General features: G+C 37.6%; 1 protein-coding gene across 7 annotated transcripts in view; it reads right to left on the bottom strand.

Annotated features, from left to right (window-relative positions):
- MAPK10 (mitogen-activated protein kinase 10) overlaps positions 1 to 26,841 on the bottom strand; it is a 191,400-nt gene that overhangs the window by 59,161 nt on the left and 105,398 nt on the right. For 6 of the 7 annotated variants that reach the window (XM_074904939.1, XM_074904934.1, XM_074904935.1 and 3 more), the window contains 2 exons: positions 21,583 to 21,752; positions 1,403 to 1,532 (listed from right to left, as the gene is read on the bottom strand). In XM_074904939.1, the coding sequence (XP_074761040.1) occupies positions 1,403 to 1,532; positions 21,583 to 21,752 (300 nt within the window). Of the gene's footprint in view, positions 1 to 1,402; positions 1,533 to 21,582; positions 21,753 to 23,326; positions 23,501 to 26,841 lie in introns of all 7 variants that reach the window. The other variant, XM_074904937.1, reaches the window with a different exon arrangement.

Genomic DNA, 26,841 nt, shown 5'->3' with positions numbered 1-26,841 from the left:
GTGATGCTCTTATCAGCTCTTATGCAGCATTTTAAAAATTCTGTGTTTAAAATTAATATCGTTCCTTCTGCCCTCCGCTCTTTTCAGTCTGTTAAAAACATGAAATGAGAATGCATCATTGTCTCTACTACTCACTCATCCCTGCATTTTCAAAGCCCCATGCATTGCTTTGACTGAGGGTAGTTTCCATCTGAGTCAATAGGGAAGAGACAGGTACAGTCCTGATCCACACAGCAGAAATGTAAGGATAAGTCAATGCCCAGAAGGGGGGCAGCAGGACAAATCCTGCTCATTGCTATTTTAAGGTCAGTCCTTTTTCATTCCATGTGAATTTATGACTGAGAACAAGTGTCAAATGTCACCTTACATCACGATCTTCAAGTTCATTTATGTTTTACATAGAGTCATTGAAGTATCTGAGGCAAGCGTAAACATGTAGCAAACTGAAAAATTAACTCCTAATGAAAAGGAAGGGGCACACGGGTATGGCACCACTGCAGCAGAAATCAAGGAATTGTAGGAAGTTTAAATCCTTGATATTTAGTTATCCCTTGACAACGCAATGGGGCAACCCTAGATATCTCACTACAAAAAAAGCAAGCTCATGCAGTGTCAGGCAGATAGTTCTAACTACTAGATAGATGTCACAACATACTGCTGTAGAATAGCTCTTTTGCTGCAATGTAGGAATATTTTCATTCATTATGGATCCTAAATGTTATACGTTAGGTGTAAGAAGCAGGAAATGCTGTACAATAGGTGTAAGAAGAAGGAAAGTCTAGAACCTGCTAGTGCTGTTTATTTCAACAAGAACACTGTGATTAGAAGGAATGGCACAATGTGTTGAGGCTTCAGAGCCCCTGGCTCCACAATATTAGCTTACACACAAATACATGAGAATGGAAAAGTGCTTTTGGTTCTTAATTTTCTTCGGCAGTTTTGCAACAACCTTCACCATGATGACCCCTCATCTTGTACAACCTATATAATTCATTTATATGACTAGGTTTCAGATGAAGTGTGAACAAGGAGTGACGCTTGTGCATGGGTATTCCAAGAGACACTGCTTTTGAGTAACAAATCTCAGTGACAAGAGGGTGGAGCCAGGATTCCAACAACCACTTGTGCATTTCTGGATAAAGAGTTGACAAGAGCGTGTTCTGCTCTTACCCCTTCTACAACCGTAACCCTACTAGCATCACCCCCATTTGGCATAGCCTTTAAGTACGCACATGGAAGATCCTCACTCTCTCATGTGGGTATATAATACCAGAAAGACTGTAGCCCCTGAGCAAAATTTACTCCTAATTTCCTCTGTTTTAAAAAGCCACCCAACAAAACAATTTTATTTCTAACAAACCAATATACATAACACTTCTCCCGTTACCTGTTGAAAACTTACATTTTTATGATTCACACACTTCATGAGGACCAACTCCCTGTAAGCTCTCTTGGCATGAGTTTGGTTCTGAAATGGTCTGCTGAGCTTCTTAATGGCCACATTTCTATCAAGGATGGCATCATATGCAGCACTGCAGTAATTACAAACACAGAGGTTATGCATCTTAAAGGATATCCTGCATTTCTCATGGTAAATTCCTGAGCCTCAAGTCTGCTTTTTTTGTAGTGCCTTTTTTTCTTGCCTTTTTTTCCACTTTTCCCACAATTTCTAGAGAATTTCTAGTGAGAAAAAAGAAGACATCAAAAGGAAACATGTACCACCACATCAGCAGAAGACAGCATGCACCACTACTTCCAAACTCCAGTTCCATAGGAAATTAACATTTATTTTCAAGGGGTGGAAAAAACTAAATTAAGTAACTTCAAATAAATATTCAATGTAGACTGGATGAGACAAAAAGTTGTTTCATAAAGCAACTCTCTGTGTGTTGTATACAGTGGAGAGGCTTCTGCTTTTTCTGTCATGATTAAGGACACCTCCAACTGGCTCAATTAACAATTGCCCACTTTTATCTAGAATGAAGTTTGTATTTTCCTTATGATATTTCTAATGGAATCAAGTTATTTAATCATTCTTTGAGGCCATATAATACAATTCCAATAACATACCTAGAAATAGAACCATTTCACAAAATTTCTTTACCATTTCCTTCTGATACTGAAAAAATTTGTTGCATATGCTTAGTTAAAAATTTTGAAAACATGAAGAAATGCAGGCTCTGGTTTGCAAAGTGGGTTTTAAAACTGGACTCCTAAAATTCTCCATAAACTTTTAAATGTTTTGTACAACCTTCAGTTATTTTGATAATCTTCACCTCCTATGAATTTGAACCACTTATTTTGGTGGTTCAAATCTAACTATATTCATTCTGACTTCCACATTTCACAAAGCACACTAATTTTTAGAAAAGTTCCCAAACGGACAGTCCTCAGACCCTCTTCCTGATTTTCCTGTTTACCAAGAATGAGGAAAGACATGACACAAGTTTTCTGCTACTCCATGAAAAGCAACGATGTAGTTTCCTAAAGATAAATCAACCAAACCACTAGTTGTTCTAAAAATAATGACCTTTTAAAGCATCAGAGTAAATATTCAAAATCCTGTAACATTTTTTCTTATTAAATCCTGCTTATTGTAGACATTGGCTGACATTCAGTTACAGAGTCTTACTGACCAAGTACAGAGCAGAAAACATGCAAACATCAGAAGCTTAGTCACAAAGCCAACAAAAGCGTACAGGTGTTCTAAGTAAGTAAGAAAGTGTGGCAATGTATGTCTTGGAAACTGCACGGGTGGAGAAAAACAAGAAATATTGCAATTACAATACTCCTGCATAAATAACTCACCAAATACATCCCCAAAATAAGAATAATTGTTTGCTAAAGGTGTTGAGGTGTTTTGCAAAATATGCTTTGGTCTGCTGTTGAAATTTGTGGCAGGATGGTGCAATTTTCCCCAAGAATATGTTCAGAGGGAAAAAAAAAATTCAAATGGCAGCCCTTGCAGGTATTCTGAAAGTGTCAGGGAGTTCCATTTTAACATTTTCATAGGGAAACTATTTCAGATCAAAATGTTAATTTAAAAAAAAAAAAAAAAGTAAAAATAAATACTGAATCTACCCGATTTATCAACACTGTGAAATGCCTGGGGAGGAATAACCCCAGGCACCATTATACACTTGGGGGCCAACAGTCTTGAAAGAAGCTTTGCAGAGAAGGACCCATGGGTCCTGGTGGACAACAAGCTGAACATGAGCCAGCAATGTGCCCTTGCGGCTAAGAAGGACAACGACATCTGGGGCTGCATTTAGGAAGACCATTGCTAGCAGGTCAAGGGAAGTGATCCTTCCGCTCTGCTTAGTGCTACTAAGGCCACATCTGGAGTGCTGGGTCCAGCTCCAGGCTCCCCAGTACAAAAAAGATAGGGATGTACTAGAGCAGTTCCACTGATAAGCCATGAAGGTGATTAAGGACTGCAACGTCTGTCATACAAGGAGAGGGAGGCTGAGTGAGCTGGGGTTGATTAGACTGGAGAAGAGACGCCTCAAGGGGAACTTACCACTGTTCTTAAGTATCTGCTGGGAGGGGTAAAAAAGATGGAGCTAGACTCTTCCAGTGGTCCTGGTCTAATTGACTCTGCTTTGAACAGGTGAGTTGGATGAGGTGCTTTCCAACATCATCCATTCTGTCATTTGATAACAATTCTTTCTTCTTGCATTCATTAATAAGACAAATAACTTTTATGACCCAGCTAATACCATGCTAGGCACATGCACAAAGATATTCCAGTCACTAGTTAAAGTGTATATGAAGCAGCTCAGGTGATAAGGCTATCAAAGATCCAGTCTGACTTGACTTCATTCTGGGCAGAGAATTTCACTCAATTAAACCTTATGTTAGGAGGAACAAGATGTGTGATTTATAGCCTAATAGTATGTAGCAGAATGCAGATCTCCTGTAGCAACTCTCACAATTGTGTCTTTCATTCTCATTTAGTTCAGCCACAACAGGGCCTCATAAAGACCACACCTAAAATACCCCTTAATTCCATTAAGAAAGTATCGAACAAATAAAATGCAAAGCCAAAGAATTTTAAAACCATGATCTCTCAACAGTTAAATATTTTGTCTCTATCGTTCATGAACATATATTACAAACATATTTCAGCAGACAAATCTCTCAGCTAATCCATATTATTTAATTGCCCAACTTCTTTTAAGAAGAAAAGCCTACATGAGACTCATCAGAGCTATATAAGAGCACTTTGAATAATTTTAATAATATTTTCTCATATTTTAATCTCATCAGTTACATCATATAATCACTGACTAGGGGTTAGAAAACAGTAACACTAAAAGTTTGTCTCAGCAACTTTTTTCTCCAGTTTCTGATCTTTGTTTTCTTTTCTGAATTTTCTCTCTGTCAAATAAGAGAGATAAAAAATCATCAGTTTAAAACCAGAAAACCAAAGGCTTCTTAAACCTTTGTTTTTTATGATCCATTCCCAATCCTTTACATACCATGGAGGAAAATAAAACAACTAAAGCAATCCTTTTTACAGGGATATTTACTTTGAGATACAATGATCTTGACCGCAGTTCTATCATTGTCTTCTATCAAATGGAAGGTGTCCAACTACTTCAAGAAGTCAATACGTAAATTCATTGCACGGATTAAATTAATAGCACTGATGTTTTTATCTATTCACCAGAGAGAAGCTTTTGTTTACAGACAGCCAACTATGCATTTCACTACAATGAAATTACAGATACCACATGTAGGTCCTCTCTCTGGTGCTTGCTTGCACAAAATCCTTACCTTGGAACACCAAGGTTAGTACTGATGATATATCAGCCTTCTTAAGACAAACTTCAATCACTGGCAGAAGAGTGGCTGTATAAACAGGCGACTCAAGGGAGCAGGAATAAGAGAGAGAGAGTAATGAGTGTCTACGAACTGCTATGAAAAGGCTGAGTGTGAAAGTCAATCTCCAATTAGAGATTGGACGTGCATCTAAAAGCCTATGCTTCTTTGGAAACTCTATCATAACATCTCTTGCTCAATTATGATTTTTTTTTTTTTTGAAATGTATATAATTGCCCTGTTTTTATAACAAAGACTTTAATTCACCCCTGGTCTCAAAATGATTGTTTACTGCAACATGAGCTCAGAAAAATCCTCCAAGTTTACTACCATATCTCTGGCAGCTGTACAGACAGAAAATGCAGCAAATAAACTCTTTCCTATAAATTTGGTTTATGGCTAATTTGGCAAGGTAAATGTTAGTGTTAAAATGCCCTTGTAAACTGCAAATAATTTGAAACAAACCTATTTAGCGGGGATAAAAAATTTTAGCCAGATGTGAATACAAATTCATGACTACCAAGAGATATATTTAGTTACAGCTATTTAACAAGACTCTTTGCTGACTTCAGCACGGGAAAAAAACAAAACAAAACAAAACAAGACAAAAAAAAAAAAAGGAAATAAATGAAACTCATTCTAGTCAGATTTACACAAACCCACATCATCATTTACCACCAATATTGTGTGTGAGTTCAGACTGTAATGATCAATGAACAACGCTCTGATATCATACACTTGAAGGACCAGGCATTCATTTTTATACCTATTTCAAAAAGCAAAGAAAAGCATTCTAATTTCATGTCCAAGTTTCTATTTCAATAGACACCAAATAAATACTTTAAATTATTCTTCCCATACAGGAATAACTCTTTTAATCAACAGTGAAGCTTAACATTTATCAATTCCATTACAGTCTACCCCAGAATAGATTGCCAAAACCACAGAAAACACATATTTTTAAAATCAACTTTTAAAGCCAGGTTCCTAGGATAACAAACGGCAATTTCTGATAGTCTATAGTTGCAAGAGTCTTCGGATGGGGCACACACATCCATTTCAAGATGCTTACCCTTTCTCAAGCCATGGCTTCATTAAAGTATTATTATTAGCTCTCAGGTGATGGAACAGAAGCCCAAAACAGGAAGGGAAGCTCCCAGCCTCTAGCCTCCCAGGGCAGGCTGTGAAATGGAGACTCTTGGCAATCTTGCCAAACAGCTTTCTATATTAAGAAAATCTCTTCACTGAATGTTGTAGAAATCCAAGGGACACTAAACATTCCTCTTTCTTACCCATCACTACATACATATATTGTGACAAATATAGTATTAAAACCTTTCTGAAAAGCTACTTTGTAAAGTGACAAACTTCAGTCATCTTTGCCTTCCTCTAGAAAGACTCCAGCTACATCTCTGTTTATTATGAATCACTGCTATTAGTATCTGTATTACTTGATCATTCTAAGTAAGGTAGTTTTGCCACTGACATTAGCATTTTGCCTTATTTCCTTCATCCCAGCACAGTAAGAGGGAATAAAGCTGAAACTGATCTTGTTAAACAAATCACTGATCTGTGTATTTGACATGCCCTGGTTATTTAGGGCTGAGATCTCATTCAGTGGAGAGGATTGGTAACCTTGAAAACCACGTTTAACAAGAGTGCTAATGATAGGTCATCCTCAACAATCGCCACTGATGCATGGAGTGGAACACATTCTATATATGCACACAGATACGCATCTAAATGCATATACACATATACATAAAAAGAAAAGCATAGATGGTTCTATATAAAAATCCTTTTTATAGTAATTTCTCTGACTTCAAACTCCCTGACCTTGGTTTCAGATAGCCATCACAACTGCATTTTCTGAAGAAGTCATTTTTAGGAACGACAAGAGCCATATCTCTTTTTCCTGCATCAACCAAAATTTCTGTAAAAGTGGTTTATGAAACTTTAACCATAAAATATTTTAAGTGTTTTTTCTTCTCTCTACCTAAGGCCCCATTTCAGGCAAGCATTCTAACAAAAAGGAGTAAAAAAGTTACTTTGCTTTAAACAAATTTTAAAATGTATTTTGGTGTAGGGGGTTTTTTTTGTTTGCTTTTTATGTTGACCTCACTTATGAGTCCAAATTTTAGAATGAAATTAGACCTTCTTTTTTTATCTCCTTTTGTTATGTAACTTCTGAGTTTCTGAAGGCAGGCATTGATACATTTATATTTACAAACAGTGCATATTCCCCTCTTCAATAATTACTTTGAAACTGAAAAAAAAAAATCATTATTTTTAGAGTGAAAACTTTCTCCAGAAAATGTCTTTTAAAATAGGGAATGTTTTCCATTAAAACAGGCTAAAAGAAAAGAATTCCATACATGCAGCAATATGCAGAAACAGCTTCACCTAAACAGTATAAGTCAAAGGCCACTGTAATGAACAAGAGCCTTTAAATGTCCTTGCTATTAGGTTTGGAACCAAGCCTGTGGGCTGAAAACCCAGAACATAACCAGTATGACCCTAATGAAGAGTTGCAGACTTGTTGTAAGGAATGGCTACTCTACACTTTAGATCAGGTCTATTTCTTTTCAAAATACAGATAAATTCTGTGGCCTCTGAGACAGTATTCAGAGCTGATGCTTAAGGAGACCAATACAGTTTCACAATGGATGACTGCTGCACATTTCCTGTTACCACATATGGTTCCAGCTATTTGTTTTGAGTTTCCATCAGCTCGCATCTTACAATCAAGCTGTCTCCCCAACTGCAACATAAGTCATCATTTGCTTTTTCACTATCGCCATGGATGTTTCACAGAATAAATAAATCAGCCTCCAAGACCTCCTGTGAACTTCCTCATCACAGCAGAGATTATTGATTGAGCTCAAACCATTCCTTCCTGCACTGCATGGGTCAGCAAAGACTGCATGTGCTGAAGTGCAGTAGAGTCGTCAAACACAGGCATTCTGCCACAGCAAATACCTTGCTAGCAAGGTGGGCCAGCTCATGTCTTTGGAGCCCCTTCACATGCCACGATGAAATGAAACCTAAGTAGCAAAGACAAAAAGAAAGGTGCAACTAAGCTGTCACCTCAGTATATTTTAATCAGGAGCAGGTCTCCTCTTTGATCATTTGGGAACACTGCAGTCAAAGCAAGGTAACTCACTGCCAAATATTCAACATGTGATCTCTTATCGTGTGTCAGAATGAAGTAATGTGAAAGAGGACAGATGTGTTTGAATTGTTTGGGATTATCATCCCAGTCCTTGACTGAGAGTTCAACATTACTGTCAAGATGATATAGTGAATCCCGTAGCACTTAAACTTCAAAGATATACCATTATAATTGGATGATTCTAAGACAAAAGTTCAAAATGTCTGGCTCTATTTTACATTTCAGTGTTTAATCAGGGAAAACTCTTAGAGAATCAGACCCACCATTCAGTGTGCATATACTTTATGGCAGGCGAAATCCAGTTAAAAACAGAAAATATGTCTTGCTCTCTGCTTGCACAATAAGCCTCATTTAGTATACTGCACTAGAAAATGCTTTCTCTTAAACTTTGCTTGTAAGACTTACAGTGCTGATACTGAAATAAAGGTCTCTGAAAATGAAGTTTATTGTACACTTCATATTATGGATTTCACATACAGATATTAAATATTTTAGAACAGGGAAGTGATACATGGCTCATTTTGTCTAAAAAATTTTCACGTCTCCTGTATCATTTCATTTTAGCATCACTGAAATTATTCTTGTAGCATTTTAATACAGGTTTCTTCACTTCACTGCAACATACTTATTCTATTTCCCACCTTCCAAAATACAGGTCTCTAAAGGCCCTGGTTAAATGGAAATATGATTTTTCAGAAATCAGACCAAAGCTCTCTGGTTATCCATAAATTAAACAAGAAAAGGTGATTTAAAGAGCTCTACACACATTTCTGTTGGAAAATATATGGGAATGATAAAAAAATGAAATAAGAACTCTTCATATTGGTCATAACTGTGCTTACTGAAATGGAAGTCAAACAGATGAATCTTCGTCACAGCTAGAAGAAACTACTTCAGCAGGAATCTTTCCCCAGTTAGATCTGTGCTAGTGTATGCCTAAATATTAATGATCTTAAAGAACTTCTTCAAAGATCCAAATGCAGTCAAGTTTATTCTTAAAAAAGCAAACACAAAGTCTAAGCCCGCAACTCATCCAGTCCCTTTACTGTCACCCATAAAGGATAAGAATAGTATCATTTTCATGTCAATGACATTTACAGTCCAATTTTTGATCCATATTACTTATACTGTTTAAAGTACCATACTCATTACCTGAAATGTCAGAGCCAAACAGCCCTTTCCAACAAAGATAAATCGGGAAGCACAATGAATTGGTATTTCTAAGGGCAAATAGATTTGAAAACTTTGCTGTGAAATCTATTTTGCAATTCAGTCATACTAAGACAGCTCTTATCCACCAAACCTTCAGATGGGTGGTCTGAAGGAAGCTGATTGAGCCATCATACACAAGACAAGGTAAAAGAACTTGCACAGAAAAAAAAGGCTGGAAAGCTTGTTTTTAGTAAATTTATTTACCATAAAAGTTCACTAAACGTCTGTCACTGGTGGGTCCAAATGTGCTATATTATAATTTTTCCAATTATACTACTGGGTAAAACTGTAAAAGAACCAAATAATTCACTATGTGGCAAAACAAGCTACACACTTGTCAAACTGCTGGGAAAAGGAGGAATCACAGGCTGAAATCTATTAAGAAAAAGGAAGGTCTGCAGTAAAATTTACCCTCTGTGTTACTTGCTGACAAATTCTTCCATTATCAGGCTGAACCTGCTCTGCTAATATCTTTTTTTTAAACAATCATACACATGAAAGTATCAAATTTGTTCACGTTACCAAAGTGTTCTTCCATCAAAACCTCTATTAGTTCTTAAACGTGACTATCCTCCCCAGCTCCATCACCACTACAAACCACAAGCCTGTGTATATAGAATCTCCACACCTTTTACAGACCAAAATCTCTCTACTGAGCTGACAACTCCGATGCGCAGTTATGTCCTTTTGGCTCAAGTTGCACAAAAATGCCTCTGTGACTCTCTCATTGGCAGCTTGAACCTTGAATTTAGTTATCTTTCTAATTACATGAGCTGGTGATGTCCTAACAAGAACCATTTTGGAATCCACTGATCAGTTCTGTATATTGATGCAAGATAAACTCTTTTCCTATAGCCATCCTCACTCACAAAGATGGTGCAGGGATATGGTAGGAAAGACAATGTGGAAACAACTACACTGTTCACACATCGCCTGGCATGCCTCATAATGGGTGCCATTTAAGTTTGTCTGGGGACTAAAATATTCATGAGGATGATGAATATAAAGTATGTTTACATACTTCTCATCTGTATATATACTCTGCTAATTCTTTATACTTGGCTCTGAAAGTGACTCAGCTGTAGAATCCTTTTCTGAACAGAACTGTAAAACCAGTAGTTTCTGGTTCTGTATTTCTCTTGTCACTAACTCACTATATAGTCTGCTAGCTGATAATAATTTTTGTTAACTGCCAGCCTAGGAAATTCAACCTGGTCAGTGAAAGAAGCCAAGTTGTTTCATTCTGCTTTAAAAGGGCTCTATGCCAAAATGCTTTCCCTTATGTGTGTGACATATAAGAGATAACAATCTTGTGGTTTCCAAAGTGTGCCACACTACTCACTCTTTGTATGCTCAAGGATTTGCCAAAGCCAGAGCAAGGAAAAAATCTGAAAAATGGATCAGAGCTGGGTGTGCCTATCAATATTCCGTGGCAGAAAATACATGGGCAAAGGAAGTCAAAGCGTGACTTGTAGTTAAATCATATTGAGTAAATGTTTGCCCAGCATTTGGAGAATAAGACACTGAATCTGGCAAAGAGATCTCACATTCAGTGCTCTGAACTGTCAGGAGGATATATAAACTTTGGACAGTTTTCAAGTTGTGTTAAGCAGCAAAGCCAGAAAAAGTCCAGTTTCCTCATTTAACAGCAATTTACTAGGGAAAATATGGACACTGAGGCAGAGCCTGTGCACCTGGCAGAAGTTGAGTACCTAGCACATTCAAACTGTCAGTCACATGATAAATCTGTTATTTCTGGATCTACAAACTGAAACAGAACACAGCTACTATCTTCCATAGCCATCTCACAGTCATAATTTAAAAGACTTGCTGGCTTGCCTGACAAACAGAACAAAAGCTGTCAGTTTGGAGAAAAAGAAACATTATTTCACAACCTTTCTTGCTCATTTCTCAACTGATTAAAAATCAAAATTCAACCAAGCACTGAAAATATATTGTTAGCAAGTCATCATCTGCAATGTAGTGTGATCATGGAAGGGAAAAATAGTCAGTGTAAAAAGGTTAATCCTAAAAGGCTACTCAAATTCTAGTTTCCCAAAACTAATCTCTGCATCTCTGCAAGGCTATTCTAAGCAGACAGAAACGTAAGATCAGAGATACTGCAATATCTCTTGGTGCTATTCCGGGAGGGAAGAAAGCCAGTGCTGCCACATATGTCACCTTTACCCTCCCAGGCAAAGGGCTAGCCCACAGACTGCCCCTACCCTGACACTAACAAAACTAACCCAGGTTGCTCTAACTCATTCAGCTCTCTCATGCAATTGGGGTAATTCTATATCTACAGTCTCTCATGCTGAGGGACATCTCTGACACAGGTAAGATGTCAGCAGGTAAAACTGATGGTTTGTAAGGATACAAAATGTTTTACCTGCTGTATAACAAGCCAAAATACCTTTGTTCAACAGGAACAAAATTAAAAAATACTTAGGTTTTCAAGTTGCCTTGTTACACCAGAAATTTCAACATATAGATCCTCTGACAAAATTTTAAAACAAGATTTTTGTTTGAATTAGAAACTCTACCCCCTTTCCGTGACTCGTGTAGAATTAGTGACCCCAGAAGCTACAAAATTTACTTCCAGTTTGTAAATAAGCATGAACCAATTTTGGATGGAAAAGTGTAACACCATTCACACAGGAAAGAATAAAAGAAAAAAAAAAACAATCAAAACCACCCCCTCAATGTCCTGTTTGCCACTTCCTTTTACTCCTGCCTTGAGTCTTCCTCCTTTCTGCCTCCCTTCCTAACTGCCTCACTCTCTGTCACCAGCTCTTGCCCATGTTGGTGAATTTTGCCATTCATGTCACACCAGATATTGTTCAAAAACTTCACCAAGGCTTCATACAAAATCTCATTTCATATTGTCCTTCTATTTTGCACAACTTCTACTATATTCCAATTTTTTTTGCTGTCACTGGTTTTATGATTGCCTAAGGACTTTTTACTTCTGTAAAGCACTGTGAAAATGTGTAGACCACATTAATATCAGAGAATAAATAACAATAGATGCTGACAAAGAAAATTGAATTATCTGAGCTGCATTTCCTTCCAGTCTGGCTCTGTTTTTTCTACCCCTAATTCCATTGCTTCTGTGTTTTGATACCTGCCCTTTTATGTGGATGCTCTGTGCTCTGTCTGATAGCCCGACCTGATACTGTATGGTCACAGCTATTCTCCTATCAGAGCAGAAACCCTTAGTCCCTAAGAGAGAACAGAAGTGTTTAGTGTTACTGCTCTCACGTTAAACACCTGGTAATCAGTGACAATGATGTAACAGTCTTAGTTTTAGTAGTGACAGGATTTCAAGAAAATGAAATAAAAGGATAAGTCTGAACTCAGTTAAGGAATGGCTTTAATGCACTGACAGTAGTTTATTCCAACCCTGATTTCCTCTTTGAACTGAAATTTGTCTGTGACTGAATTCCAGGCAGACAACTTGACACAACAGTAGAAGCAAGGAGAATCTTGAAATAATCTGCCTGATATGTCACAGTGTAGGAGTAAGATAGAACAAATGTGAGAAAAGGAAGATCTGGCAGTGACCAAAATGAAGTTTTTGATGGGGCAGTAGAGGATAGGTATCTGACATCTATAAAGGCAGTTACCGAATGTTACTGCCTGATAGCAAAAAGTGTAAATTAAATTGAGTTTTTATTCAGCAAACACAGAGACAGCTTAAGTTACACAAACATCAGTTACTTCTCTGCAGCCCCAGAATTTACAAATGGCTGATACATTTCTTAATGGCTCTAACAGGATCATAGATGCTTATTCAGTCATGGCTACGAACAAACCTGGTCTATACCCAAGAGCTGTACCGATCCAACAAAAATCATGGGTGTCAGTGCTCTCAAATGAGCCTGACAGTGCCTTTACAGCACTGTGGTTTTTTACCAGGTAAAGTGAGTATTGCTGTTGGGGTTCACAAAAACAGGTTGTGCAGAGATACTTTCTACACCAACTTATTTACATTTTTCTTTTCATAAACTTGCAGGGAGAATATTTGGAATAGATTTTGCCTGCTTAACTATTGTAGTCATGGGAACTATACAGGTTCTTTAAGGAGAAAAGAAGAAAAAAGTCAGAAATATAGGCAGTCTGAATATTTCAGAGATGGACACCCCAATCTCTTTGCTAGGAGAGCATACTGTGGCATGTTTTATTACATATTGTTTGTGATTACCAGAACCTAAATTACATTTTTGAATACTGTGTCCTAGCAAAGGGAAATGAAAGATGAGAAGACAAATGTGAAAGACATGGTGAGTTCCTCCCTACCAGGAATCTCTGCAGTTAGAAAAAGGACATTACAAAAAAATCTGAGAAATATTTTTTGTGAAGTATTTACATGTCAGACATTTAAAAAGATAGAACAATAATTCTTGCTCAAACATTATATCTCACATACCCCTGTCACATAAAAACGGGTCTTCATCCTGCCTCAGATGCCTTTATACACTGCTACTGGATATATCTCTTTCTTTTTTGCTTATTTCCCACTTATATTAAGGATAATAGTAGTAGATAGAAGAAGTTGTAAGGATCAAAGCAAATGTTGAATAAAAGCTGCTTATTCTTGAAGGCAATTATCTGATTTTTCAGATGTGTTATGTATAGTTTGACATATGTAGCTGTTCTTTATGATCCTAATGGCATTTTCCTCCACATCCAAGTTAAGTTCTTTGTTAAATCATTAGCAAGAGCATTGCAAGACATTGTTTCCTCTCTCACTCCATATCCAAGCAAACTGTCTCTGAGTATGTGTTACTATGCCAATTCTAGTAACATCACCTTAAGAAACATGAATTTGACCAAATCATATAAGCACCTTCACTCAATATTCTGGAGTTCAGATCCCCAGAGATAATCAATCTTTGCTGTTCCCAATGGGGGTCTCTCAGCATCTTAAAATTCACGTGCTGGTGATCCAGATTCCAAATACAATTGGGAAATTTGTTCTCTTTCTGAAGAATCAAGGCATAGATATATCAGAACAATGAACCAGAATGTGCTGTTCCAGATGTACATCAGATGGTGATCAATGGCTAACTGAATACATGTAATTAAATTTTTGGCCTTTCAGAGCAATGTTGCACTAGAAAATCTAAACAGTACAACAATGGGAATGCATATTGGTAGCTGGAGAAAAATCCTGCAATGTACAAATAAGTAAGTGAGGCTTGAAGCTCGCTGTGTGTTTAGTGACAGTATTTCAACATTTAAGAACTTCCCAAAGTGAAAAAAAGTTCTGAACAATAGTTTAACCACTTGTTCTCAGGAGAAAAAAAAAACAAATCTCATTGCCATTATATGAGATGATGGAAACATCAAAGAGTTTGTTTAAATTGACATGCTTATTTCACTGACAGTACAGTAATAGTTCACAGTACAAACTGACAGCTATTTTCTACATTGCTTTCACACAAAAGACTTGTAAAACTCTCTAAAGGTTGTCCTCAAAAACCTCCTCAGGAGCGGAGTGTCAAAGCACATCAGCAAAGCACACAACAGCACGAGAAAGAGAACACAAGCTTAACTAATGGATACAATTTGGAGAATCTTTAACAGAACAGGATAAATCTGCAGTGCCAGCTGACAGAACGTTAAGCACAAAAAGTCTGCGAGGTGTGGCTGTGTAATTGAAATGCAAGTAACTGAACTCCCAACATAGGCTCAGTACTGATTCACAGGATAGCCTGGGAGTGACAACATTAACAGCTGCGCTCCCTTCAGGGTCACTGAAATTCTAGGTATATTTGGGTACATGGTTCACTTAATTTTTCCCCTGAATGACATGTTGTTTTGCTGATTAAGGATACCAATTAAACTCAGACACCAGAGTGAAAAGAGCAGGCGTATTTTACTAGTGATAACAGTGTAATACAGAAAACATGCAGTAAGAAAAAGCAGAATAGTGCACTTAAAGCGGCAAACAGCAAAAAACAGGGTAATGCGTTAAATCATTAATACATGAGAGAGAGAATGGAGATTAAGAAAAATACATCACCACTTGCATATATTATCATCATCCAGCCCCACAGTGGCTGGGCAGCCCCGGTTACAGCGAGGGTTCGGAGAGCCTGTCCCGGCAAGTGGGAAATCCTACGCGGTGCCTCCACCCATGGGTGAGGCTTCCAAAGTCGCTGCAAACGGGCCCATCCTTATATACCAGCGATCGACAGGCCAGAATAGCTGGCACCTTTGTTTTGGACAGAAAATTTCTGGTTTCATCCTCCTGTCGGATCCCACCCAAAGCCTGGCCAGGGCTCAGGGGGGGAAACCAAGGGAGTTTCTAACAAGGCCAAATACCTGGGTTCTCAGCCTTGAAGAAGGCCGAGAAAGGAAAGTTGGAAACATTCTCTCCTCACTACCGACTATGTTTTGTCTAAGCTGCGTCTCTCACCAGCGAGTTTACATACTTTATTAATGACTACACACTAAGTTAGCAGCTTCAGCTTGGGGCCTGTTGTTCAGGCTGCAGTATTCCAATACTTTAACACTTTTTACATCAGCATAAGTGGGTCTTTATAACTTAGTACAATACATACTAGCACAATGGTTATCAGTTATAAAATGTACAGGATTCATCTATAGGTCAACTCTGGCTTGGACCAGTTGTCCAAGCCTTAGCACTTCACATGTATTCTTTGTTCTCCTCTTCTGAGGAAAATTAGTGATCTATGTGTCAGCGAGAACGCCTCTGAACCTCAGTGGAAGTAGGCCAGTTTATAAGAGTGGAAACATTGGCCTCTATCAAGGAATACAGTATTTCAATTCATTGGTACAAAGAAACCAAAACAATACTAGTGGGATAGCAGGATCAGGGTGGAGAAATACATTGATCTCTCAAGAACTTTAATACACCAGTGTCCAGCTAAACGATACAAATAAGGTTATGCATTAACTGTAAGACACTGAGATAGATGTCCACTATTCTCTTTTCTACTGCATCATAGCAAAAGCATAGACCTGATCAAAAGTGTCATCTCTGATCAGGTTGAGCCAAGAACTGATTATGCGCAGAAGTGTCAACTCCTCTTTTCTATGGGTTTTTACCATTATTCTCATTGAAGTATCACTTTAGAACCTTGTACTCAGAGCCAGTTGTGCTACACAAAACCAGAACTGAAGCATAACCATCATACAAAAGAGCTCAAGCATTTTTTGCGAACTGAAAGATCTGATCCTCTTCATCATTTACAGGCACATTCCACACAGAAGGTAGTCATATTAAATTAAAATCTATTTTTAAGTGGTTCTATCAGTTGACTATGTTCATATCTTCACAGACCTCTACCAAAAATTTATGGAATGGAAGAGGTTTCCTTATGATAATTGTCTTAGCATATATGATACATGAATATGTAAAGAATTAGAGGGAGTTTTAGCCAAATCCATTTTAACAGATCTTCCATTACCAGTATCATGACACAACAGGACACTCCCCTATGATAGTTCCAAGGAGAACGGCAACAAAAAACCCTTCATACTGGACATCTTGTAGTGGGCAATATCTGTCGCATTCCTCCTCCCGCCTCTGAACGCTATGTGAAGTGGTTGTCATCATCCCTGGAGGTATTTAAAAGACATGTAGACATGGCACTCAGGGGCACGGTTTAGTGGCAGACAGTGCTGAGTTAGCGTTTGGACTTGATGATTTTAAGAGTCTTTTCCAACCTAAACGATTTTGTGGTTCCATGATTACTTTAGGGAAAGAATCAGCAGTTAAGCCACAACAAGGACCATCATGCTGATGATCACAACTTGCTGATTTGAAAGAACTCTGCAGTCCTTAAGATTCAACCACCAAATTACAATGAAATCAGTGAAGGAGAACCTTAGGTAACATAGTAAGCTATCAGTTGACTTGCTGACTCTACCTGTTTCAGGGAACACAAAAAGACTACCATCTCCTTCATATTCAGGCTCAAAGATGTCATCAAATCACTAATTCCAAGAAAAAAAACCACACAACAAATTGCCCAATTTACTACTTCAAGAATATATTTATAGTCTCCTCTATATCTGCAGATGAGATATCTTTTTAAATGTATGTGTTCACTGAAGAGCTACAAGGACTCTTCAACATTTCTTCAACACCACCACCACCCACCCCACCCCCCCTAACCCACTACTCCAAGATAGAAAAATTTCTTGCATAAACTAGATATCAAAAAGCACTCCCCTGGTCCAGCTGACCTGTCATTAGAACCACATCCCAACATCATACAGCATGAAAGCCTGTCTTCGCTCTTCAGAAAATAACAAGATAAACATTCAGGATTTCAGCTGAAAGACATCATCAGACTCATCTATTTGATACACACCCAGACAAGTTTCTCCTGATAATTCACACAGGTATAGGCACCACTGTGGTCGTAAACCAAGCCAGATGTCTTCATAAGCTGCTTCTAAGATTTTAATTACTTGTATCCTCAAGCCTGTAAGTGATGTCTTTACTACCTGCCATGGAAAAATGGACTTCCCCTTGCTTCCATCATAAATTCAGAAGCTATCATAGCCTCTTCAAATTGCTTTTGAAATACTCCTGTGCAACATCATTTTTCTACGCATCACAGGCAGCATCAAAAATATCACAGGCAATATAAAAAATGATAGTTTGCAAACCACAGCAGAAAACCTGCAGATCAATTGCCTTGCTTCCAGGCAAAAAGCATTCATTTAAAACACAAAGAAACACCCACTCCAATATCAGCATATTTCTGTTGATTTTATGGAGCACGAGAATTCCTCTCCCTCTACCCTCATCTAAACCATCCATTCCCGCAGGCTTGGAAGAAGTCTCTCTCCCCCTTGTAGTTGTCAGCTCCCTTCTAACATTGCAGAGGGGTATCAACTACCTCTTTTCTCAGTGGTTGAAGTGGCACATATCTAAATAAACTCAGAAAACTGCAACTCATTTTACCTTTGACATTTTCTATTTCCATCACAGACTTGAAGATCAACTTTTGTGGTTAAAAGCCTATATAGTTTTTACAACTGCACCCCGGTCTAATGAACAAGAAGCTCTGTTTCAGCTGTGTCCTATTGTCATCATGCCTGTAACAACATGATAATTTAATGCAAACACACCCTATATAGTCTTTCTCACAGATGTCAGTGTGATGTACAGTGAACAAGCAGTCTACACTTGCATTGAGTAGCTTTTGCAGAGTGAAGAGGAACTTCCCTGCTCAAGAGTTTCAAAGTAGCTTTTCCTTTATTCCTGTTGGCAAAAATGATTTTATGAACATGGTTAACACAAATCCCATTGAAAGCTCCCACAATTAATTTCTGAAGACACTGAATGCACTCTGTCTACAGCCAATACCACTTTCTCACGGAGTATATAATTATTTCACATGGGCACAATGACAATTGTAACTAACACTCACATCATATGGCTTTATCCTTTTCACATAATTTAATAAATTATTAGCCCCTGCAGACCTTCATATCTTTAATGCTTCCATATCAAGAAAATTATTTTGTCTTTGATGTAATTTTTCAGAATAATCAAGTGAAATCAGGTCTCATATTCTTTCATAACCAGTTTCCTGGTCTTCTGCTCCACGACATGAACTGTTTTCCACTGAAATTCTCCTGCTTATATTGACATCTATTTGTAGAACTGTATGATAAAGATTTCAGTACTCTGTGGCTTTGCCTAGGAACCCTGTATCACCAGCTTCCAGAGCAGCCTGAAAAACATCATGTCTCTCCTTCACTTCCCTCTGCCTCTACAGTTACCTCTTGGGCTGCAGAGAGTTTGCCTGTCCAAGTTTATATGGCAAGGTGCTAAGTCAACCAGCATGCTGGGCATGGGGTGGTGTCTCACATCAAAGTTAAGAGGGAAGCTGTTGCTAGGAAGTGGAGTTTGGTCCTGAAGTTGGTACTGAGGCAGTCCTTGGAATGGAGTATCTTGCACCTGATTGGTACTGAGAGATTTGATGTCATATTATTGAAATATCCATTATTAAATAGACCTCTCTTTCTCAAGATGTGGGAATTACAGTTGTGTGGCCAAGTACTAGACAAAGCAGAAAAGTCATCAGCTGCTCAGCACTTCCAGCATGGGGAGGACAGCATAGACTGTACTTGCCAAGATGTAAAAATTTAGACTAGTCAAGAAGCAGGCCACTGGCTGCAACTGCTGGCAGCAGCTCAGGCCTGAAAGGGTCGTTAGCATTTACCAATAATACTCTATTACTCCATAAAGACTTGAGAAGTCTGAGCTTAAATGCCTCTGAGCTATTCTACCTGTGTCTGCCCTTGCTAGATGGAACAAACAGAAATCACCCATCAGGCCTTTCTGCTAATTCTGGCACTAAGAGACATAATTGCATCCCACATCTGTTACGCTTCTCAAACAAGAAGTCAGTAAGTGTAAACAGAGCCACTAGATCTAAAAGAAACTATGTCCTAGACCTAAAAGAAACTACGACCTAGGTTTTACCCACTGTTTTCATAGAGGCACTCCTCATGGCTATTCTTTGTGAAAGAACAAGTTGAGCAGAGCAAAATACCTCCCCCACCAGAGCCAGCAGCACTCCACAAATAGGTAGTTTTTCAGTATATTTTTTCCTTTAAATTAATCTGCTTTTTCTAGATGCAACCCTATATCCATCAAAATACTGATCATTTCTAAATAGTGTAAGTTTCTACAGTAGAAACTTAACACTATTTAAATTTACTATGTAGACTTATTATTACTGTATAATTATTATTACACAAGTAGAAACTTACACAACTGATTTTTTTTAATGATGTATTGTCTTCCCTTAGCTAAACTACATACATATTTATCTCTCTCTTTTAATTAATTTATCACTTCACCATTGATTCTTCAGGCCTTTCTAATAGTTTGTTAATGTTTTCTGATAAATTATGCCTCATGACAAGTAGATTACAACATAACACATACTAAGCAAAAACGCTCATTACCTTCCATATCTATCATGCAATGATAGATTACATGATATATCCATATCATAAAACTGTAAAAGGCCTTTAGACATTTTAGGGGATTTGTGTTAACTTTCACTTGAACTTACTTGTTTCCTGATTTGATTTTCTTTCCTAAGGCATTCTTATTTTTTACCTGTCAACTCTTAGTATGAAAGACTAACTCACAGGATGTTAATGATTTTATTTAGCTTAACTTCTATGGTTTTTTTGCTGCTCATAATTGATCATTACAGCAATTCAGTTGCAGAGAGGTTCAACAAAATCTGATTTTTCTCTCAAACAAATAGAAGATAGTAGGTAGGAAGAAAAAAAATCTGTTGCTATATATGGAAGTGGACAAATTGTGCAAAATGAATATTAATAGTACACAACACAAGTGTGTTTCTTTCCCAAAGCTGATTTTAAACTAAGCTGTAGTGCTTTTGTATTTAAGATATGAAATAAAGTACTTGAACATTTAGATCAATCTTTGGACTTGTGTGGCTTCAAAGTATACTAAACATTGGAGGTGCCACACTGAGATGAGCATGCGTTGCTAATTGTCATTACACTGTCAGTTATAGTGTCAATGATCCATGGAAGCCCCCTTGCCCCTAGATTAAAGGAACTTGTTGCTTTACCACTGCCTCCAACTGTAAGGTAACGCAGAGTACATCAAAGTCAGAAAAGAGCAGTCATAAAGATGACAGATGGAATTAGACTGCATCTCTGATCAAGTCATAGATAAAAAATTGTGTTAGTTACCCTAATGCCTTGTAAACAAACAGGAACAATCAGCCTGCACAGAGACTTAATAAATAGAAGCCGCTGAAATTTAAGAGCCATCTCTAAAAATGCAGAGGCAAAAACCAAGCATAATTTCTGAAAATATTTTTGAATTCCATAAGCCTTTTGTATTATTTAGGAGAGCTACTGAATTTGTGTCTTTTGTTCGTATTATTTGCATCACTGCAACGTCTCTTTTAAGAAATAAATGAAACATTAGCAGTTACCTCAGTTCGGAAGGCCTCCATTCTGAATCCTTGAGAATGCCTTGGGATGTGACAAGTTTTTATATTGCTCTCAGTGACTTTTACTGTACAAAGACTAAAATTACAGGGTTTGCGCTGCCTCTGGAAGTAGTGCCACAGTTGTCAGTTATGATTAAGATCTTTCTCCCACTTTCTTGCTAGTTACATTTTGCTATGTGGCAAAACAAACCTAGTGCTATCATTCTTACCAGCAGGAGAATTTATTAGCAAACCACTAGGCTCCTTCTGCTTCAGGATGTCTGTTGCCTGACTGTTATTTCTGCAATTTTAGACTATGTCTGTGGGTAGCAAACTGTGAAGAAATGCAAAAGGCAAATACTATTCAAAAGCATAAGAGAAACTGCTGATACTTACCAAACTATTCCCTGAGCCCCAGAGCCAATAGGTTTCAAGTTCTGGTAGCGTTTGAGAACTGTGAAGGTTGAGTCACCTACTTCCACGCTGTAGAACTGGTTGTCAACTTTGCTTTTGCTCATGTTGTAATGTTTGGCAATATACGACACATCCACTTGTTTCCCAAATCCCTGTTGTACAGAAGAAGGGAAGAGGGGAGGGAGTGAAAAAAAAACAAAGAATCCAAGACTGGTAAAACATCAGAATGCTGATAAAACACAGTCAGCCTGATTTTCCAACACAAATTCTTTTCATTTTAGTCTCACTGCCATAGATCTACATGAATCCTCAAATGCTCTCTCAAAGACTGTATCAAACCCTCTTTCACCCGGGAAGTAACCATAAAAAGTCACTGATTAAAGAAAGTTAGTGAATTCCTCAGATGATTGTGACACACTTACTGTCTACTATTGGTCTCTGCTTGCCATTACTGCTGCTTTATGACTACTGGGTTATGTGTTCATGCTGATTTTGCCTCATTGGTATTGCAATAAATATTTTAAAATGAGAAGATTTACATCAGTGTAGAAGTGGGACAAGATACATAGGAATTAAGCTCTTCATCATTGGTCAGATAGAGTAAATAAGCCTATTCACAGGAGCGCTAAAACTTTCCCTGAGCATATGATAAAGGCCTTGAGAACCTTTCAACAGGAGTTGGAAAAAGAGACAGAGCAGCTTATGAGACGGACTGTGACCTGACATGGCTCAGTATCATGAAGAATATTCAGCAGCTCAGGAGATCTTCACAAGTTCTGGGTTCTTGTGACCTGACAGATGCATTTGTCCTAAGCAAAGGCTCATTTTCATAACACAGAGACAAGTTACTGTAAACTTGTGCTTACATCAAAGCTAGCACTGCAGAGCTGTAACTTCACCCAAATTTGTAGAATTACTGTGCAGAAAGTTGCATTATAACCATCTTATGGCTACTAGTGAGATCAGTTCCCTAAGGCTATGGAGAAAAGTATATATTAATATTTGAGATAAAAATCAGAATATAGTGGTTGTAATTTATAATTCTATGCTACATGATGTTGAGCACAGGATGCAAAAGTTCAACATATCACAACAGATCTGTCCTCAAGTAGTTGACAATTCACTTATGGAAGTCAAGCCTTTTCCAAAAGCCTTGTATAAGGAGAAGCAAAAATCAAACATGCCCTTCTCTGACTGTGCATTTGTCTTCAGTGCTCGCAAATGCAGCTTCTAAATTTTCTTATTTGCTCTATTGTAAACTGCTTTCCCCCAAAAATCTGAATAATCAACCATGTCATGTGACTATGGACTACTAAGTTGAATTTTGGTGAAGCAGGGAAAAAATGTAAAGTCAGTTTGCAGAATGTTATTTTTTCAGTTTAAAAGGACATCATTCTAATCTTGCACGAAGCTAGTCATTAAAAACGGGTAAGTGACCTTGCTGAGAACTTGGATTCTCAGGTTTGCCTTAGGATGATTAATACTCTTTTTCTGTCTGTTATCTAACTGGAAGGCCTATTGTCACTGGACAGCATTGGTTAATTCTAACCACCTCATTTAGGGACTTTGAAACATTTTAATAAACCTAGCTGTTCATTCAAGCAGAAAATCTCATTTCAGAAGAACAATTAGAAACATTACATTTACTTGTTAATCAGACATAGGGCAGAGCTCTTTTTTTTTTTTTTTCCCAAACACAAAAAGTGAGAGATTTATGGACACTGACACAGTGCTAAATTCAAGCTTACAGAGAGTGAAATGACTCCCAAAGAGGTTTGAATTTTTCTCATCTGAAGAAAGACTGCATCTGATACGCGCTGTGTAGCCTTAGTCTTAAAACTCCTTCCATTACGTGAAGAGAGATGCATAAACTTGGCTAGATCAGATATTCATACCAGACCTGAAATGGAGAGGCTTTATTTTAATAATATGCTCCCGATAGACAGGAAATAACCACAGCTCTCTCTGGCTAGACAAACACATTTGCAGCGTGCTTTTTTCTGATGTCATTATCAGAGCAATGCAGACAATATTCAGCATTAACACCCGTTACTCTGAAACCAGTGTTATATAAAGTGTCAGCATAAAAATTGCAGTCCTTAGGGACCCTGACTCGTAGCTAGCTCCTCTGGAAGTACAGATACAGCAACTTCTTTTAACAAGCCAGATAACCGTGTGAAGGCTTGGGTGAGCCAGGCCTGCCATCAATTGTTTGCATCCTCACTCCCGAGCTACCCGACAGTTCATCACGTGATATGGAGCTACATGGGAAAAGATACTTTGATACTCTACATTTAGAATCCTGTGCACATCAAAATTACTTGAACTGCTGGCCTCAGGAATCCCATGCTGCCTACGGTGGGATTTCTGAACTACTGCAGTTCCAACAGGTAGTTATTTTAAATCCAGGAACGTCTTAAAAATTAATTAAAACAGCACAGAAGAACCACTCTGTAGTACCTCAGTTGTATGGATAATTAAAGTATGCAGTTGCTTCAGCCATTTCAACAGCAATTAAAGTGATGTTGATCAACAGAAGACCACAACTGGTAAGACCGGGTCAGAACACACAAGTGTCCTGATGAGCAGCTCTCCTCTACATCACACAAACCATTTCTATGACCATCCACTCCTAACTGTGTGTGAGTAAAAACTGTTTTACTTCTCATGGATTTTTTTTTTCTTTGTGGATTAATATTTTTCACAAAGTCTACTTAAAAATCAGTGAGCTATAAGAAGCTTTGATAGAAAATATCAACACCAAGAATTACTTATAAAATTCAAGACAGCCTGACTTAGTTTGAAGTTTACTCCAAGCAGAATGCCTTCCCTAAGTGACAAACACTTCAGCTTTGTGGACATGCCAAACAGTCTCCAGGTCATCTAGTAATTTGCCTCCTCCCTTTAAACCCACACTGCTGAAAAAATACAAAATACCCTACTATCTTTATTATGCTTTTTTTTACTAAAGCCTAAATAAGCCAAATTAAAATATAGTAAGCATAGTAAGCCTAATGCTTAAGCCTGAAGTACTGCTTACTTTTATAAGAACCAGGAGATGAACGATATAACTGTCCTTGTCATAGCTGTAATTTAAATCAAATCCTTAAATCAATGAATTAATAGCATTATTGGGCTAATCACATTTGATCAGATCCCCAAGCCAAGATGATACATAATCAAATAATGAACCATCTCCAAGTTGATCCAACAACAACCTCCTAAATGAGGACAAGGAAATGGCAGATTCATTTCACTCTAAAATTAAGCTAAAAAAGCTTTTCCCATCAACAAGAAAATTCATGCTCTTAATAGAGCATGTCAATGTTAGTTTTAGTTTCAAATCCTTTTTAAAACGTTCTTCTCAAAGTCTTCAAATCCACACTGCTGATCTTAAAAAAAACCCTACACACCACATTTTGGTTGTGTTCTGTTACATTCACTCAAACTCCTTCCAGAAGTCTTGGTGTTGGTATAGCAGTTAATATTCCCTTTCCCCACCCCCCATCTACACTGTTTCATATTCAGGCTTTACTGCTTACAAGTTTCATACTGGCAGCTTAAGTTAAAACTTTGATTATCTGACAGCAGAAAGGAACACAGGGCTAGGAATTTCCAATATACACCCTTCTGTATACACACCTAAACCAAAAACTTCTTTCAAATTTGATTGATAATGACATCTTAAGAAACTAGGAATTAACACTTCATTAGGAATTAGCTGGGGAAAGGGAGGGTATACATACACATGAAAATCAGCTTTACTTATTAAGATATCATAGTAAAGATGCGTAAGCCCTGTATAGAAAAATGAATTCCACAGAGTTAATAAATTTTCAGGCGAACTTTGAATGAACCTGGGCAATCTACAGTACTGGGGCCTCAAAGTAATAGTAAACATTGCAGGTGTGAAACAAAAGCAAATTTCTCCACCATTTTCACTTTGAACTAGTTTCTCAGACCTCTGTGTAACATGGAAGATTTTCCTCAGAGGCAAAGGGTGCATTGGAGTGCCATTTGTTCTTTGATTCCGTAAATATTTGGACAATGGAATTACATTGCTTCAACACTGACTGGAATTTGACTTTCATTTAACATATACAGGAATGCACACAACATTAATTTATCTTTCCGGTGTCTAATAGAAAACTTCTAACATAGACCTAATGCCATTCTCTTTCCTCCATAATGAGAAATTTAAGAGTAAGAAAAGTAAAAGTTTTTCAGACCTGAAAACACAGCTATCCTGTTGGGTCATTTAAACACATAACCATATCTGTAATGATATTTCCTTAATATCCCAACAATTAGGGAGGAAGAAAGAAAATGAACTGTCAAGACTTAAGTATTTGAGATGAAGGAAAAAGATACTTAGCATTACTAAATGCTTAGCGAACATATATATTTTGCTTTTGAAGAACAATTATTTAAAAATCTGGTGAAACTCAAATAACTTACTGCCTCACACACAGCTACAAGATGGGTTGTTTTGTTTTTTTTTTTTTTTTTTGTTTCACAGCATGGAGAGCAAAAGATAGAGTTGAAAAGCATAACAGGAACAAAATTATGTTATTTTCTGTATTATGAGGTGAATTGTTTTCTGATATCCCATTTTTATTTAAAGATCAGTGGTTACTTACTGCCCAGAAGGAATTTCCTGCATGAATTTCATGGTATTGTGATTCTATTTGTACATTTCTACCTCATAAAAGAACTATAGCTATTATATTTCACTGACAGAACTTTGTTCTTGAACACCATTCCTCCTATTACTGATGAACCTAAAATATCACAGTTTCTTACAGCTCAGTATCTCATACATCTTATTTGTTCTAAATACAAACCATGTTAATGGAAGTTTAATTTAAATTGCTCTCCTTTGCGCCTGTTAGTAGACATCAACCGAGGGGAAAGTTTACCTCAGTATTAGTAGCCTTTCCTCTGCACACAGAAATACTATGGGGAACACATCAACTTTTAAGAGTGCTATGTCTCAAGGCTACTGCAAACAACTAAATGTCTCCACAACTGTGAATGCAGGCAAGGAAAAGAATTAGATGGAAGCCTGAAAGGCTGACTTCTAATTTGCAGTTGGCTCAGCACCCAGAGACAAGCAGAGTGCAGAAGAGGGATGTTCTGAGCTAGCAATCACAGTGGCTCCCCAGAGGCCCCCATGTCTCCACCCCACCTCAGACAAAAAGACGGGTATGGAGGACAACACATTTCAGAGGCGGATGCCTT

This window comes from Athene noctua, chromosome 4 (genome assembly GCF_965140245.1).
Source record: "Athene noctua chromosome 4, bAthNoc1.hap1.1, whole genome shotgun sequence".
NCBI lineage: Eukaryota > Metazoa > Chordata > Aves > Strigiformes > Strigidae > Athene > Athene noctua.
The sequence above is the reverse complement of the archived record's forward strand: the minus strand, read 5'-3'. Positions and strand labels throughout refer to the sequence as shown.